The 18327-nt window shown below is 40.5% G+C and overlaps 1 protein-coding gene across 12 annotated transcripts in view; it reads left to right on the forward strand.

Moving 5' to 3' along the window:
- MAST4 (microtubule associated serine/threonine kinase family member 4) overlaps positions 1-18327 on the forward strand; it is a 467048-nt gene that overhangs the window by 411952 nt on the left and 36769 nt on the right. For 9 of the 12 annotated variants that reach the window (XM_043514212.1, XM_038401944.2, XM_038401942.2 and 6 more), the window contains 2 exons: positions 2018-2085; positions 8148-8233. In XM_043514212.1, the coding sequence (XP_043370147.1) occupies positions 2018-2085; positions 8148-8233 (154 nt within the window). The remainder of the gene's footprint in view (positions 1-2017; positions 2086-8147; positions 8234-18327) is intronic. The other 3 variants (XM_038401943.2, XM_043514211.1, XM_038401949.2) reach the window with 1 other exon arrangement.

Consider the following 18327-nt stretch of genomic DNA (forward strand, 5'->3'; position numbering starts at 1 on the left):
CCATGCACCATACTTCATAAGGAGAAGGTTACCCTTCAACTCCACCTGAAATTCATCCCCAAGGTAATTTCTGAGTTTCACATGAGTCAACCTATTCACTTTCTGAAAGCTCAGATTTCCAATCGGGAGAGGAGATTTCACTCTCTTGACATCAGATGGGCTTTGATTTTCTATCTGCAAAGAACAAAACCAACTGGGAAACCATCAAGGTTATGTAGCAAAGCTATCACAAGGACCAGCATTATCTGCTCAGAGACTCTCTAAGTGGATCTCTGGCTGCATCGCTCTTTGTTATCAGTTGGCGCGTATCCTCCTGATAGGGTGAGGACCCATTCTACTAGAGCACAAGCAACCTCAACAGTATCTTTTTGAGACGTGCCTATGCTGGATGTTTGTAGGGCATAGGCTCTAGTGGAGCACCATCCATACCTTCATGAAACATTACACCTCAGTCTAGGCCTCTTCTGCAGATGCAACACTTGGAACAGCAGTTTTACAGACATCTATATCAACTGCATCCCTGCATCCCCCGTTTGACTTCTGCCAACCAGTCAGTCACATGGAATATACATAGAAGCCAATACTCAGAAGAAATGGAGGTTACTTATCTATAACTGGAAATTCTTTGAGGTGTTTGTTCCCTATCTGTATTCCACTACTAGTGCTCCTTCTCCTCTATTTTGATCTTAACTGATTTGCGGTAAGAGGAGGAAGTGGGTTGGCAGTGGTCTGCACTGCCCCTTGTTTCAGAACACAAGGAGGGCAACGACACAGACCAATGGACGCTGCTTGCTAGAAATCTCCAGTCTCAGGCGCATGGTTTGCATACATACCAGCACGTGGAATACGGACGAGGCGGGAGGGGGGACACACATCTTGAAGAACCGCCATTTACAGATAAGTAACCGTTATTTCTGCAGGATAGTGAAAACTAAGATGAGTTATTTGATTATTCAGTATATTTTTCTCCATTGTCTTTCATGGTAGAAACCATTAAGATGGATATTAGAGAGACAAGGTGTGTAAGGTAATGTCTTTTATTGGACCAACTTCTGTTGGTGAGACAAGTTTTCAAACTTACACAGAACTTTTCTTCAGGTTTGGATTAACTGCGATTGCCTCAGCAGGTCCAACTTAGGCTCAGACCCTGAAGATCTGTTCCTTCAGGGGCAATGACAGTGGTGATCAATGACCAACCAGCATCATTAAAGCAAAATATCATTTATTTAGAGCACAAGTATTACAGAGCAAACATATCTTAAAAACAATTAAACACAACATGTGAGTGTCTAGTTTACTAGGTGGTTAACATTTTCCACATAGGGCCCCTAGTAGGACTAGCTTCCTGTACTCTTCCCAGTACGTCTGTGTCAGCTTGTCTTTGTTGGAGCTCACTGACTGTTTTTGGACAGCCCCTGGTGACTCACCTCCCTTCACAGAAATCACTTTTAAATTATTTTATCCCTTAGATCTGGAAACTCCCAGCTCCGTCAAAACAAGGTTTACAGCATACCTGAGACAGGATACAGGATCTTTTAAGCCAACAGTTTGCCCCATTATCTTTCAAGTGTCTACTGAAATGATCGTATTTAGGAAGTCTTTGTGTTGCTTCCTTGTATGGTGTTCCCACAGCCCTCTCCTGCTAGATCAGTACATTCCCACAGGGAAGTTTTGTAACCCCAGCATACAGTAACTTCTTCTCACTGCCCCAGGCACATACAGGGTTCATAAAGTTGTTACATCTCAGTATTCATAATATTACATACCAGCTCCATTTCTGTCACAGAAGGATTCATAAAGGCATTGGAAAACTGGTCAGAATTTCCAAAAGGGAATTAGCCTCCTAAACTGGAGGACTTAACTGAATTTTAAAGGTCATTCAATCACTAATATAGATAATAGAACACTTGTTAATTCTCTGTTCCAGAGAAGTGACTTTTTCATGTTTTTGTTAGGCACTTGCTTCTGTTTGCTATATGTATTCTAAAATGAAGTTTCTGTCCTTTGTTGTTTTCAGAAATAGCTCAGCTAGCTAACTATGACAGTGGCACAGCAGAAACTCCAGAAACGGATGAATCAGTAAGTGTAAGTCTTCCTGTTACAGTAGTGGTGGCTGATGTTTTTAGCATATCAGTTTTAAAAATACAATGATGTGTTAATTGCATTGTTTCATTACATTCTCTAGCAGATTTTGTACATGGCTGGCTAAAAAGAATATAGGTTAAATTTCAAACTAATACCAAGGTGCATAACGGATTAAAGATAGCAACAAGCAATAGCCCCATTATGCCTTCTGTTTTCAGGAAGTTGTAATTTTCACCATTTTCATAAAGTTACTAATATTTACTTCTGTGTATGGAGTTAGCTATTGCTAGAGACTCACTTGTTTTCTTGGTACCTTTTACATTTCTGCTTAATCACTGTATTTTTTTTCTCTTTTTGAAAAAGGTTTAAAAATCCCTCCAAAAATAAAACTAGACATTTTTGCACCTATTTTAAGTGCTCCATTTACACAGTGATCCAAAATTTTAAAAGGTGCAATGCACTGGACAGATAAATGTCAACAGGTTAAAGTGGTAGCTCTAGATTTGGAAATTAAGATCTGGGTAGGAAGTAGGAAGATTGTGCATTGAGTTTAAAAGATGTTTTGTTGCACCTTGAAGATGCATATTGTGAAGATTTTATACTAGGGCTGTGGGTAGTAATAAGTAATATAAAATAATCCTTTGTGGTGACTTGTTTAAATTGCCCCAAGGTAGAATAAAAGTCAGTGGGGATGACTGGAATTACTGGTGTGATTAAGGGCAGAATCTGGCCATTATAATAAAAAACAAACACACCTATCCATTTTTCTTCTAAACAAATAAACACAGGAAACACAGAGGTAGGATTGCAGTGCACCTTTGCAGCAAAAAAAGCAAATGCCTTTGGGCTGCATACATAATTCAGTTCAGTAATAGTTAATTGGCATGACAAGCTATACAAGTATTGCTAGCGTATAAAATAGAATCCTCAGGTATCTGATGAAAATACTTCCAGTATTTCCAGGAAAAGGCCAGGGAGTGTGTCTGGGGTTTTTTCATCTTATAATCATTCCTGATTTGGTGGTAGGATGCCATCTACAAAGGGTTCGGATGCTGTGACATGGAGGTAACTGTACCTTTATATACACCTTTGGTCCATCTGCATCTGAAATATTGCATAGATCTGGGCACTTAATTATCAGAAATATACTGATAAACTGGACAGAGGTTAAAGAGGAATAACAAAAATGATTAGGGGACTGGAGTTACTGAATTACACAGAGTGACAAAGTTAAATATGTATGGCTTTGGATAAGCAATGACTAGGGGATCATAAGTCTAGATATCAGGCTACATATCAGGAAACACTTCATGATAATGTATTGTGTTAGTCTCTGAAATAATCACCCAGGGGACGTGTTGGAAACCACGTTGCTTAGCAAGTGTAAAACTAGACTGTTCAAAACACTCATAAATGTGTAATTAGGAACAGTCTTGTTGTGGCAAGCAGATGAATTAAATGACTTAATAGGTCTTCACTTCCAGCTCCAGATTATATCATTCTATTAATATGCCTAGTTGCTTTCATGTACTGTATTGTTATATATTGTTATATATATCCTATTTGTGCAAAATGATTGCCGGAAAAAGAGTGCTTTTTCCCCACCGCCTCCTGTCCTTTTCAAAATGCCCAGACCGACATCAGTGTTGGTCCCTCCCCTTTCAATGGGGGAATAGCCTCAGAGGTTCTGAAGACCTACAAGTTGCAACTTGGCAATACAGGAAAGCAAGGCTGATTCATTTAGTGCTGCCACACTGGGCCATACCCACCAGGGATAGGTTAAAATAATTAGATGTTTACCACTCATACCTCAGTGCCACCTGGTGTGGGAGGGTACCTGCTGCTTAAGAGCTCTGTGGAAATATCCTGAACCCTCTGTGAAGAAATATACATACCAATTCATATATACTCTCTGGAACTAAAACCTCCCTCCCATCTGGCATATCAGACCTATTTTGAGGAAGGATATGGGAGAGAAAGTTCTTCACTAAATCTTGGGGCCCAATTGAGTGGCTTCACCGGGGTTCAACATTTATTTAAACTGGTCCTGCAGGAAATGAAAAAGTTGCTGAGCACATAAACAACAGATTAAGTAGGAGGAAGGATTTCTTTGCCATACATACAAGAAAGCTTTACATCATTAAGTATCCCCAAACTTAATTAAGAGTTAAGGTTTCCCAGTGGTGCTTCACACCTTTCCAGAATGTCAAGGTCAGCTACACTCCAAACTCTGGCAACCAGGAAATGAAGAGTTGAGATACATGCCACCCCTACAGTGTAACCTTAAATCTGTCCTTTGTGCATACTAGTCTTTTCATTTTATACAGAACACTCTGAAGACAGAACACATGAGCACTCTAGGACATTGTCTTGACATTTCTCTTTGCTAAGGCAAAACTGGGATTTAAGTTCAAGCATAGTGAAAAGGAACTATCTGTCCTACACTCAAGCACTGGGCCTTCTCCACACAAACCACCCCCAGACTTGCAAAATGCAACCTCCCTGTCACTCTTCCCGATGATTTCTTTCAAGATAGTGTCTTCACTTATCCTCTACTTAGCCCCAGAAATCACTCTCAAGTATGCCACCACATTATTGATAATTCCCAGGACAAATACACCCCTGTACGCCACTGCTAACGCAACCTACAGAACTTTGTGCTGAAATGAGGCACATTTGATCCCTTTGAAGTCCTCGTACACGTCTCGTAATAGCTGTGCCAATATGCTCCAACAAATCCCTCCACCATTCAATACAACTACACTGACACAATTGGAATGCATGTCAATAAATGCTAGAATTCAAATATTTGGAGCACAACATAAACAACATCTTCTCTTAGTCCTTCCTCATGTCTGTTTATTATGGTAAATTATTCCCACCCCCATGTACTGAACCATTCTTAGTGGCTGTTGCCAGTTCCAGGGGACAGGGTTAAGGTTGTGTTGTGGGAATGGCCAAACTTTGTATTTCCTGGTTTTCAGAGATTTGGCATTCTGGAAGGACATGATGCACCATTGGGCAATCTTAACCTTAACTCTGCATTAAGGTTTTGGACACTTAATTCTCAGCCTCCCCATGTACCACAGCCCAGCTTTCCGCCTCCATTTCTTCTGGTTCTTTGGCAATGATTACCCCAGTCACAAAATGTACTGTTTTGTCTCTTTTCTGCTTTTATATAATCTCCTCATCTCCAATCTCTCTGCCAGTCCAGCCCAGCCCAGCCCAGTTTTCCTACCTCAGCCCTCCTCCCTAGGGAGAGGTGGGTGTTCCATAGATACTAAGGTCAGAAGGGACCATTCTGATCATCTAGTCCGACCTGCACAGCGCAGGCCACAGAATCTCACCCACCCACTCCTATGAAAAACCTCACCTATGTCTGAGCTATTGAAGTCCTTAAATCATGGTTTAAAGACTTCAAGGAGCAGAGAAGCCTCCCTCAAGTCAACCATGCCCCATGCTACAGAGGAAGGTGAAAAACCTCCACGGCCTCTCCAATCTGCTCTGGAGGAAAATTCCTTCCTGACTCCAAATATGGCAATCAGCTAAACCCTGAGCATATGGGCAAGATTCACCAGCCAGATACTACAGAAAATTCTTTCCTGCGTAACTCAGATCCCATCCATCTAATATCCCATCTCAGGGGATTAGTCCTATTTACCCTGAATATTTAAAGATCAATTCCTTACCAAAATCCCATTATCCCATCATACCATCTCCTCCATAAACTTATCGAGTAGAATCTTAAAACCAGATAGATCTTTTGCCCCCACTGCTTCCCTTGGAAGGCTATTCCAAAACTTCACTCCTCTGATGGTTAAAAACCTTCGTCTGATTTCAAGTCTAAACTTCCTGGTGGCCAGTTTATACCCATTTGTTCTTGTGTCCACATTGGTGCTGAGTTGAAATAATTCCTCTCCCTCTCCTGTATTTATTCCTCTGATATATTTATAGAGAGCAATCATATCTCCCCTCAACCTTCTTTTAGTTAGGCTAAACAAGCCAAGCTCCTTAAGTCTCCTTTCATAAGACAAGTTTTCCATTCCTCGGATCATCCTAGTAGCCCTTCTCTGTACCTGCTCCAGCTTGAATTCATCCTTTTTAAACATGGGAGACCATTCAGAACTGCACACAGTATTCTAGGTGAGGTCTCACCAGTGCCTTGTATAATGGTACTAAAACCTCCTTATCCCTACTGGAAATGCTTCTCCTGATGCATCCCAAAACCGCAGTAGCTTTTTTCACAGCCATATCACATTGGCAGTCATGTCCTATGATCAACCAATACTCCAAGGTCCTTCTCCTCTTCCGTTACTTCTAATTGATGCGTCCCCAACTTATAACTAAAATTCTTGTTATTAATCCCTAAATGCATAACCTTACACTTCTCACTATTAAATTTCATCCTATTACTATTACTCCAGTTTACAAGGTCATCCAGATCCTCCTGTATAATGTCCCGATCCTTCTCCGAATTGGCAATACCTCCCAGCTTTGTATCATCTGCAAACTTTATTAGCACACTCCCACTTTTTGTGCCAAGGTCAGTAATAAAAAGATTAAAGAAGATTGGTCCCAAAACCGATCCCTGAGGAACTCCACTCCAACCTGACAGTTCTCCAGTAGGACCCGTTGCAGTCTCCCCTTTAACCAATTCCTTATCCACCTTTTGATGATCATATTGATCCCCATCTTCTCCAATTTAACTAATAATTCCCCATGTGGCACGGTATCAAATGCCTTACTGAAATCTAGGTAAATTAGATCCACTGCATTTCCTTTATCTAAAAAATCTGTTACTTTTTCAAAAAAGGAGATTAGGTTGGTTTGGCACGATCTACCTTTTGTAAAACCATGTTGTATTTTGTCCCATTTACCATTGACTTCAATGTCCTTAACTAATTTCTCCTTCAAAATTTTTTCCAGGATCTTGCATACTACAGATGTCAAACTAACTGGCCTGTAGTTACCCGGATCACTTTTTTTTCCTTTCTTAAAAATAGGAACTATATTAGCAATTCTCCAATCATTCGGTACTACTCCTGAGTTTACAGATTCATTAAAAATTCTTGCTAATGGGCTTGCAATTTCAGGTGCCAATTCCTTTACTATTCTTGGACGAAGATTATCTGGGCCCCCCGATTTAGTCCCATTAAGCTGTTTCAGTTTCGCTTCTACCTCAGATATGGTAATATCTACCTCCATATCCTCATTCCCATTTGTCATACTACCATTATCCCTAAGATCCTCTTTAGCCTTATTAAAGACTGAGGCAAAGTATTTGTTTAGATATTGGGCCATGCCTAGATTATCTCCACTCCATCCTCAGTGTTAAGCGGCCCCACTTCTTCTTTCTTAGTTTTCTTTTTATGTGTATGGCTATAGAACCTTTTACTATTGGTTAGCGAGGGCCCCACAGGCTGAGGACCTGGGGAGAGGATTCAGGGACTGCCATGGAGGCAGTGGGAATGTTTTTGGAGCGGGGGAAAACATGAGGGGGCAGCCTGGATGTGGGGAGTTTTGGCGGACAGAACTGAAGCCCCCTAGTATGCCCCACTGCACAGCTCTGACCTCCTCCTTTCCACCCTACTCTTTCCTATGCTGCTCCAACACCTCTCCGCATTTCCCCCTCACTGCTCTGACCTCCCATATTAGGCAACGAGTTCATCCATCCTTTGTTTGTACTTATCTATACATCAAGGACCAGATTTACAAAAGTATTCAGGCACCTAAGTGCCTAAGCAGGTCCAATGTCTATCTGCATCCTTAGCTTGCTAAATATTTTTGTAAATCTGGCCTTATGTATATCTGCCAGCAAACCACCACAGGTGAGTAGATCAGTAGATGCAGAATAGCATACAACTTTCTGATGGAATGACATCTTGTTTCAGAGCCTTCTCTGGACCCTGACCAGTTGAGCTGTGGCTAATTGGCCAGAGCCATAAGAATACTCCATTGTGGTTTTGATAAGCATGTTGCAGCCTGAGGGCAATAAATAATTTTTTCTGTTTTCTATATGTCTGTAGAGTGTTAACTTTCTCTTTCCCTTTTTTACTTAAAAGAGCTCTAATACATCAGTGAAGCTCCAGAGGAAACCTCGTGAAAGCGATTTTGAAACAATTAAACTGATTAGTAATGGAGCTTATGGGTGAGTAATGCATGAGTGTAACAGCTCTTCTACATTTTGTTTTTGCATAATTTCCCATTATTTCTTACAGTAAACTGCAGGGAGGGGCGTGTGAATGTGTGTGTGCGAATGTGTGTGTGTGCGCATGCACCCATGTGTGCCTGGGTGCTTTTCTAATTCTGGTTTCTATTCCAAATGCATTTCCCATGTTATTACTGACAGTTGTGATATACAAGAAACAATTGAGCCTTCTGCAAACTGGTGCTAGTCAGTAACAAAATCCAGTGTAGCCAGCATACTTCAGTGTCATGAATTAAGATAACTTATATTCTCACCAAAAAAGATGCTTGTGAACCTGTAGAACTAAATGCCCCATGAAGCTAAAGATGAAATGTTAAAGTGGAATTTTGAAGAAAAAGTCTTAGCTTAATATTGAAAGCAGATTTTTTTTCAAATTTTGAGACGGAGTATAATTGAATCTGTAAGGAGTACACTGTAAAATAGTATTCTTGCCCTAAAAACATAAGTTGATGAAAACATAGACACTATTTTAAGTGAATACATAACATATCTTTTCCCAATTGAAAATACATTTATACCAGTCTCTTTAAACCAAAGATACCTGAATGATGTCATACCGAGAGCTCCATTGGCAGTTTGTCAGTTCAAGGGCCTCGCTTGCCGGGATAAAAATGGAGACCACTCATCTTTCATTTGGCAATGCATCACAGAGAGATTGCATGTCCCAGCATGCAATGCTCTATCTTGGCAATGCCATGCTGCTCTGATTAAGATCAGACATTGCATGCTGTGCCCTGTGGTCTTTTTTGGGCTCCCCCTCTGTACACGAAAGGATTAAGGCAAGTCCATAGATCCAAACTCTTGTGCTGAGAGAGGCTCAAAAAACAATTTGGGTCAACCCTATTGGTTGTGGTTGAGGAGTTGACCTAGTGGTTGAGGAGTCCACTACCAAAAAAAGTTGGCTCTGCTATGGGATGAGGAGCTGTTTCCTGGTCCTGACCTCCTCATGCTGATTCTAGCCCTTTCTGCTCTCAGCCAGAATGGGTCAGCTGCATTATACGACTGAGTGCTCCCTGTAGAATTCCTGAATGTAAAAGAGAAAGCAGCTACAGTCCTCCTTCCTACCTCATGCTCACTTTTAATGGTCAGAGGCTTGAGGTCATAGCTAATGCACTCTCTAGTCACAGTTAGTTATTTCTTTGTTGTGACCCATTGACCAAGGGAGTAAGAGTATTTCGGGCTGCAGCTAATTCAACCTTCGTGCCAGTGATGGTCAGTCACTACAGTGTACGCAGGGGCTATTGTCTGTGCCCAGACTTGCTTATGTGGCTTGGCAAAAAGCTTGAAGAAAATGTAGCATCATTTTCATTAAGATTGCATTAAAAAAATCAAAACACAGCTCTCATTACTCAACCTCACACAAATCATCCCCTCAATGACTTTCCCCTAGGCACCTCATCACCACATATTCAATTCTTGCAATTGCCTCAGTACTTCAAAAAGGTCCTCTTCTCAGCAGGTAGCAGCTGCTGCCATCCCTACTTCACCAGTGCATGCGTCTCTCTCTCCTTCCCCTGACAGCTGCTCTCTCCTTTCATCTTGTCCCAACTTTCTCATTGGAGGAGTGGGAAGATAGGGAAGGCACTGACTTGGCCAGCAGGTGAAGAACAAAAGAGAATCTTAGCCATTGTACCCACCCAACCTTGGAGGAATTCCTGGTGGGGAGAGGAAAAGAGAAATGGGGCCAGGAACCCTGAGCCCCCACCCAAAGGGCAAAGACTAGGCAGGTCTGACTGTGCCTCATCCTCCTTGCACTCTAAGAGACCCAACAGTCATAGAGTAACATAGTGCAGAGAGCCACCCTCTAGTCCAGAGCAGACCAAGATTCATAGAACTGTAAAGCCAAAAGGGACATTTATGATCATCTAGTCTGGCCTCCTGCATAACACAGGCTGAATTTCACCCAGTAATTTGAAGCAAGCCCAATAACTTGTGGTTTCAAATGAATTCAGGCTAAAATGTGTGAAACCTTTGGGATTCACAGATGTTTTCATGAATAAACAGTGGCTGTCAATATGTTCTCAAGCTGCATATAATGGGACCGCACACATCACAAACTTTCATAGCAAGTGAGGCGAAATGAGTATTGTGTTCTGTTCTGTTGTATGTGGTGTGAGAACCAAAATAGAATAGAGTAGAGTACTGTGGTGGGATATACAAACCCGCACTAGTAAGGAAGGGTTCAAGGGCCCAGGTGTGCTCACTCTGTCATACCTGTAAAGCATTCATGTCTTGGAAGAGGAACTCATAAGCACCTTCCTGGTTAGATTTCCACTCCGCTTTACAAGGTAGGAGGTAGATTAATTTGCATCAACATTTTTCAGGCATTTAGTGTAGTTAGTTGACTTGGCAGCATGTGATTGCTTGATTTACTGTACATTTATTATCAGTACGTTTAAAGGGTAACGTATCATTAGTACCCTGAATTCCTCTTATCCTGTCTAAGAAATGGAATATAATTAAGCAATAATGTCTGTTGCATCTGTTGATACAAAGCAATAAACTTCTTCATAGGAATTTATTACAGGTTTTTTATAAGTATAAACAGCTGAAATTAAAGTTATGTTACGCTACACGGGTTTTTTTCTCTTCAGTGTTTTTCCACTTCATTAACTCTCTGAAGTAATCTAAATATGGGTGAATTCTGCCTGTGCTTCACTGATTTATTCTCAGGAATATGTCACTAGGTGTATTTTGTGATGTGGCTTGTTAATACTTGATTATGTTGTTGTAATATTTCATTTCTCTCAAGGATGTAGTGAAAGGATTCTCTGAACCAAATGAGAAGAAAATGTTACCGAGTACAGTGTCTTTGTTTGTTCGGTTTTGCTATGGATGTTCCTGCCTTCATAGTGAAGTGAAAGGCTTTGACAATTTGACAGTGTAATTGTTGATCTTGGCACGTTGTAGTAGAGATTTGTCAGATATGTTAAACTTCATGAGTTTAAATTTGAACCATTGGGGTTTTTTGAAAGTTTGAGTAAATATCTTAGCAGTATTCCACTTTGTAATTGGTTGAATAAACTCATTTGTAATGTAATTAAATGACTGCATAGTAGATGAGGTACATTGGGCTTTTGGGAATGGTTAGGAATATACAAGAAGTTAAACAAGCTGTGAATCAGTAAACAAGTAGGATGCAGGTCAAATAATTAATGGTTTCACAAGCTGTTTTTCTTGGACTCTCTCACCAGCCAAAAGGTATTCCTTTAATGCTCCCCAAATTCGTAATTTTTATTACTTTTCAAGCAGATTTTCTCCAAATTTTAAAATTTCAAATGGTAACAAATAGGAACTTTTGGTCCACCTGCTGCAGCTGCCGTCAGCATGGGTGCATAAACAAGCTCAATCAATTACATCTTATAGTTAGTTTTATTGGGCTTGTGAACTCCCCATTTGGATTTGTTAGGCAGTTGCTTTAGTTTTGCATAATAGTGCCTGCTTTACGCAATGATCTGCAATGATGATGCCAATTACATCAGTTGAAAAAAGGGGTGGTGAATTGAATATTTGGGTTGGTTACATGCGACATACTGGCCAAGTGTCTCTCGTTCCCCATTAGCGTCTGATCTGTTTAGAGTACAAAGGCCTAATACTGCTACTAGTTAATCCAGTAATTTCTGTCAATCAAATGGTAGATGCTCGTATTTTTGATGTTGAAGGCCCTAGGTTCAGTCCCCATTGAGGACCTGTGCATGGTGGCCTATCTGGAGATTTGAACTCTTATGCCCTTCAGATGCATGTCCCATAATAAGGGGAGTAACACCCTGGATAAGTGTCTTGCTTCTCTCCAGTAGATGGTACATAGAGGAAAATAAGATCCTTCTAAAGCTACCAGGTACGGAGTTAGCTCAAGTAGTAGAGGCAGATGCTTTTGATGCTGAAAGTCCCATTTTCAATCACTGCTGAGTGTAGGGTGTGTTCCAAAGTGCTGGAAAATAATTTCTCAAGTGAGTGTTTCAATTACTCCCAGCCCTCTTTTTTAATTTGGAATGCAACAAAGTGGAACTTTCATTGAAATTATTCATTTTATACAAAAGCTGGGCAGTAGTATCATTGTTTTACATGGACTTTTACAAAGAGTATTAAAAGTGGGAGGAGATATTCTTAGGGCAGGTCTACACTAGAAGTGCTACACTGGCGCAGCTTTGCTGCTGTAATGCGTTTGGTGAAGATGCTCTATGCCGTCTGGTGAAGATGCTCTATGCTTTATCCCATTGGCATAATTACTCCACCTCTGGGAGAGGCAGAAGGTATGTCAGCGAGAGAGCATCTCCTGCCGACATAGCACCAATGTGGAGAGTGCTTAGGTTGCTGTAACTTGTGTTGCTTGGTGGGGTGTCTTTTTCACACCCCTGAGTGACATAAGTTAGATCGGCTTAAGCGGTAGTGTAGACCTGCCCTTAGATATTGAGAGATGCTTTTTTCAGCTTCAGAACGAAAATCTACATGAAGTAGTCAAACAACTGCAACTAGTAGCAGGAGGAAAGCAAAATTATTGGATTTTATGAGATGGTTAGTTGATCACTTAGTGTTTGGGCATCAGCTAGCTGGAAGATAGTGAAATATCCCTACTTCTGCTCTTAAATTATCACCTGTATGCATATTACATTGATAAACCATAAATCATAGTTGCCTGAATGTTTTCCCTACATCATAGACAACAAAGCCTCAATTCTAGGGTGATGCAGAATTCACAAATCTCTTCTCAGGAAACTACTTGAAAATGAAGCCGCTAGCACTTGAGAGATAGACACTGTAGCTTTTAAACTGCAAATATAGCAAGGTATCTTATTTTTCCTGAAGAAGTCCAAGTTTGATAAATTAGGGAACCGGGTCAAAGAGACTAATGCAGCTTCTTTAGCCTCAAGCACCAAATCTACCCCAGGTTACAAAATGGCTCTAATGCAATTGTGGAAGTTGTAATAAGGGATTTAAACCAGGACTGAAGTGCTGTAGTTATTTAAAAGAAACCAAATGCTCTTTCTCCTGTGGCAGATTTTGAGGCTACCTTGTGCAGGAAAAGTTTTCCACAATTAACATCTGCATTTGATTAGGTAAATCTTTTGAAATTTTATTTTTAAACCTCCTTTGTCTGTAGGAGTGTATTATCCTCTGCATCTAGCCCAGCCAAATCAGAGCCAATGTTTTCAGGCAATAATGACAGGATTATTGAAGTAATTAATATTAGCTGAAAGGAGGCAATATTCGAAAGATCCGTATGTCAGTGATGAGACTTTTTTGGAGGAGTAAACTTTGTTTATTGTAATTAAATGTAAGATCAATAAAATATAGGATAGGAGTGCAAAGCTTTGTCACTAAATATAAATGCTGTTCATCACAGTGAGACAGACCATGCAAGCAAACTCCAGCAGCCATGCCAAGAAAGTAGATAGGAAGGAAGGTAAAAAACCCAAACCCACAGTTCCAGAAACTAGAGGGTTCAAATAATGCCATTCAGAACCAGGAACTCTGGATTGTCCATTTGATTGAGTTGAATGCTGCTTAAATTAAGTAAAAACAAGTGCAATATAAGAAACAGGTGCCCCAATGAGTCTCCTAAATGTAGTCTGGATGAAAAAGTATTTACTCTGTGCAGTTGTGCCCACTTACTGAGTGTCTGGGCACCAAGGAAAATTTTGGTTTGCAAGCAGTGAATGGGGCCAGGTAAAAGTCTTGGTAAGTAATGGGCCAGAGCTTCCAGAGTGCTAGAAATAATAGTTTACTTGTGGTAGAAATGAATAGCTTGCTGACTTGTTGCAAATAAAGCTTATCACTAGGGATTTATGAGTGAGGATTCCCAGAATCTCTTGTAACACCATGTGGACTCTGAGTGAGCTTGTATTCCTTTCAGGGTTGGCTGTTGCACGGCAGCTTTCCAGTGTTGTACAGAGGAGTGTTTGATGGGCCTTTGGGATTAAATATTCATCCCATTTTACATGTTATCATGGTCTATAGCAAGGGTTTTGACCAACATATGGAAAAGTGCTAAAGCAATTGTTTAGCTCTGAAGTAAAATTAAAACCTGTAAATATAGTCTCTCTAAAAGAAATCTGATAGCTGGGAAGATTAATATCAAGTGAAATGCATTGGGCTGCCCCTTTAAATATGGTCAGCATGCAAAATTGGAAGCAAAAGAAGACAAAAATAGTCCATGAATTACAAAAGCGAAGAGACTTTCTGGGATGCTATCGTGGGTTAATTAGGGGCTGTTCTCATGTTACTAAACTCTTGTGACCTGCTAAAAATAATAAAAAAACAAGGAAAGAGCTGGAAGAGAGAGCCAATTGTCTTATCAAAGTCAGCTGGACTGACATCCACTAAGAGCCTGAAGGCCAATTTTGTTATCTGCTTCCTCTTCATCAATCCCCTCCTGTGTGATGACGTATCCCAAGTTTGATCAGCTGTTCATTTTGCACTTTGATGCTTCAGCCAATACATGGGGGGATAATATTGTTTCAGCTGCAGTTGTATACATTTCAAGTAATAGCCTGTTGATCAGAAACATCTGTCTAAGATAGAAATAAGCTACCACTTGCATTCAAGGAAGGTAGAAATCGTGACTTTGAAATGTGTCTCATTGAACAGTTGAGGAATAATCTGTAGTATGCTTCAGGTTTTCCAATCTATAGCAATAACATCTCCACCAATGTCATGAAATAATGAGACCATATTTTTGCTGCTATTAATTAATTTATATAGCTTATAGTTACCTTCCAATCCTAGAAGAAATCTCTAAAATCAAGGTATATTTGTAAACTGGACCACTAGGGTGAGCTGTTCATTGTGGCTCCTATCAAGCAGCACCACTGTGTCATTATTAAAAGTAAGGAAAGGGAGAAAGGCAGGAAAATCAGACCTGGGAAGAAAAAAGAGGGAGTGAGATGCAGGGGTGTAGAGGATGTGGGACGATGACTTGGCCCTTCAGTATAATGTGGGACTTCACCCATTATTTGGTAAGCTATTGTACAGTCACAGAAGCCCAGTTCCGTGGGTTCGGGGCAGATCAGAGTGCAAAGGAGCATGATACAGAAAAGAGACCTGCTGAGGAATATTAAGATGTGGCAGGAGAAGTTTCTGTAATTTTTTTCAGTCTTATTGCAATGAAGTTGTGATAAATTCAGCTTTAGTCAAGTGTCTCTGTGACTGTATATTTCTCCCAGCCCTCCCTTGCATTCAGAGTGCAACATATACAAAGACTTGGAAAGCAGCTGGCATAAAAGACAAGCACCTGCTTTCCTGGTGATGTGTATAGATGGCAATTCACATTACTAAATTTTCCCCCATTTTTTGAAACTGCAACAACTTTTGTACCTTTTTATTTAACTCTTCTTCTCTGGAGAGTCTTACTATTCAACAACAATTTCAGTGACCGTTCAGCACATTTAACTACCAACTTTTAACTCAGTGGGAGTTGAGGGCACTTCAGGATTTGGCGCTTTGATTAACTGTGGTATAGATTTGTTTCAGGTACGCTCAGGATATTGACAGGTTGTGGGGAGAGAAAAGTAGCATAGTTACCACGGATTCACTGTAATATCAGAGGAAGAAAGGAAATCTACAATATGAATGTATCTGGAGCCACTTTCTTCATTTCAGCAAGCACAAATATGTGAGAGAGAATTCCACTAGACACTTTCAAAAACCTGTGTTTACCCATGTTTCCATCCATGTTGACACAGGGCATTGCTGCAGATGCAAATACAAACAAAAGGACAAGGAGTCAAAAAATGCTGCAAGTTGAGTTGTCCTCCTGTGGCATCAGCATGAAACTCAGAATACTCAATTTCTGATTGCTTGAGTGAATATGGCAGTGTGAGATCCCACAGAATTGAATAGTAAATGGTGACATGAGTGTATGTTCTTTGTCAGGCACATGGGAATGTAAAACGCTGCACAATATAAACAACGCATGCATGTGTTTACATAATTGTACTGTCTGCTGCTCCCTGTTGAGTCTGATACTGCTTGAAGTTGACAAATATTTTCTGAAGAAATGTAGACCACTGAGCCCTGTTTACATGGAAGCGTATATGGGTGGCTACCTGTGACATTAAAGGCTGAGGTGGTGACATAAGGAAGTGTAACATTAATTAGATAGAAAAATGTCCAGCAAATTAAAGATCTACAAGAGAAGGAGATACTTTCTTAGAGACAGTCAGAAGCACATGGATGCATTTTTGAAACTGTCATCTCAAAATATAACACATATAAACCCCAGTTTATTGTACTTTTGTCTGGTAGAACATTTACATTGTTTAGGGTTGATTGGGCATTGGGAGCCAGCCTTGTCAAAATAAAGATGGCAACAGTAAACCCCTGCCTCGGTAAATTGGAAATTCCCCTTCCCGACTTACAACCATTACAATTCAGTTAGTGTCAAGATGTTTGTAAAGCAATTCAAGTCAAAATTCTCTAGTTTAGCTGCCTAAACGATATAAAGGGCCAAATTTTCATAAGAGCTCAGCTCCGATGTAGGAACCTAAATGCTGTTTCCCCGGAGAACAATACGGAGCTGCTGGGGGCTGAAAGGCTCTGATATTAATCATGGTGATAATTTGTTTGGCAGGTCAGATACATTTGATCTTACTAGTTCCTGTGATGTTGTCTTTAAATTTAAATTACTAGCTGCACAGGCTCAATTTTAATAACCTCCAATTAATACCTATTACTGCATCCTTAAGAGCTCATCTTGCCAGGCCTGGCTGAAGGGCAGCTTTTGGAGTCCATCAGCAGAGCTTCATTGGCCCCAATCCTGAAAAGGGAGTTCCTGCACAGAGTCCTGCAGAGTTCAGTGAGACTGTGTATTGACATAAGAATTCCTTGGAATATCAAGATTTCAGGCAGGTGAAGGGGTCACTTTCCCACGCGTAAGATGTCAGGAAAGTAACAAGAATAAGAGGGTTGAAATAGGAAAAAGAGAGGAGGACAAAGGGACAAAATTGGTAGACAGAGGCTGAGCTTGACAGGAAATGGGGACAAAGAGAAGGGAGAGGGAGGACAGAAAGAGAGCCAATGGGAAAAAAGGGTGTTAGAAACTAAGTGAAAGGGAAGGTGGGGCAGAGAGGAAAATCAATATCAGGGAGGGGTGGGAAGAGATGGAAGAAGAAAAGTAAGAAGCCAACAGGGAGGAGAACTGATCTGTGGAGTTGCGTAATTAACTCAGTTTTTTATTTCACCTTGGGAGGGGCATGAAACAGGAGCAGGTCTTTGTAAAAGGCACAAAGGGTGGGGCTTGACTCACTTGACTCACTGCCCAAGGTGTTTTCTACCTAATCATTATGATGTAATATCTTTCAGCTGCCCTACCCTTGGCTGGGGACTGTACTTTGAGACAATGGAAAGATTAATGACAATTAATCTGTTTTTCAATCAGAGAAAACACTCACCAGGAATATCACACCACAAAAGAAATGAAAAACAACTTTGGCTGTTCAAAAGGGTTTATACATTTCTCTAGTGTGGGGCTAGAGTACTCTTTATCAAAAATAGTGAGACAAAAAGTAAATTGTGAGCTGCCTTTTTTATTTAAATAATTATATGGAGATATAAGTGGGCCTCTGGAGGGCACAAATTGAATTAGAAACTACATAATCGACTTCTCCCTTTTTCTCTGCTTTCTCTGTCTCGTCCTTTCCTTTCCACACACCCAAACTGCTATGATAATTACATACTAAAAATGCCCTAAGCAATAAATATTACACAATAGAGGTAATGCAATGTAAACATTTTTCAGGATTTGCCTCCAGGGATTTTTAGGAAATGTAGTAATTTACATCCTGTGTCCATGCTCCAGTGCAGGGGTCATGGAATGAGTAATCTTTCACCAAATCCTGGAAGCAACCAGGGCTGCTCAGATGCTGCTTTGTTTTTGCTCTGCCCCCCAAATCCCAACCCAGATGACAGGAAGCCCAGTCAGTGTTGCCCCAATGGAATTTCTACATATCTAGGGCAAGATTTAATCCCAAATTAATAGGGAAGCTAACACAGTGATCCATTTTGATGGAATCAGCCACTGCTGATCTGCCCTTGGT

This window comes from Dermochelys coriacea, chromosome 5 (assembly GCF_009764565.3).
Source record: "Dermochelys coriacea isolate rDerCor1 chromosome 5, rDerCor1.pri.v4, whole genome shotgun sequence".
NCBI classification, from domain to species: Eukaryota; Metazoa; Chordata; order Testudines; family Dermochelyidae; genus Dermochelys; species Dermochelys coriacea.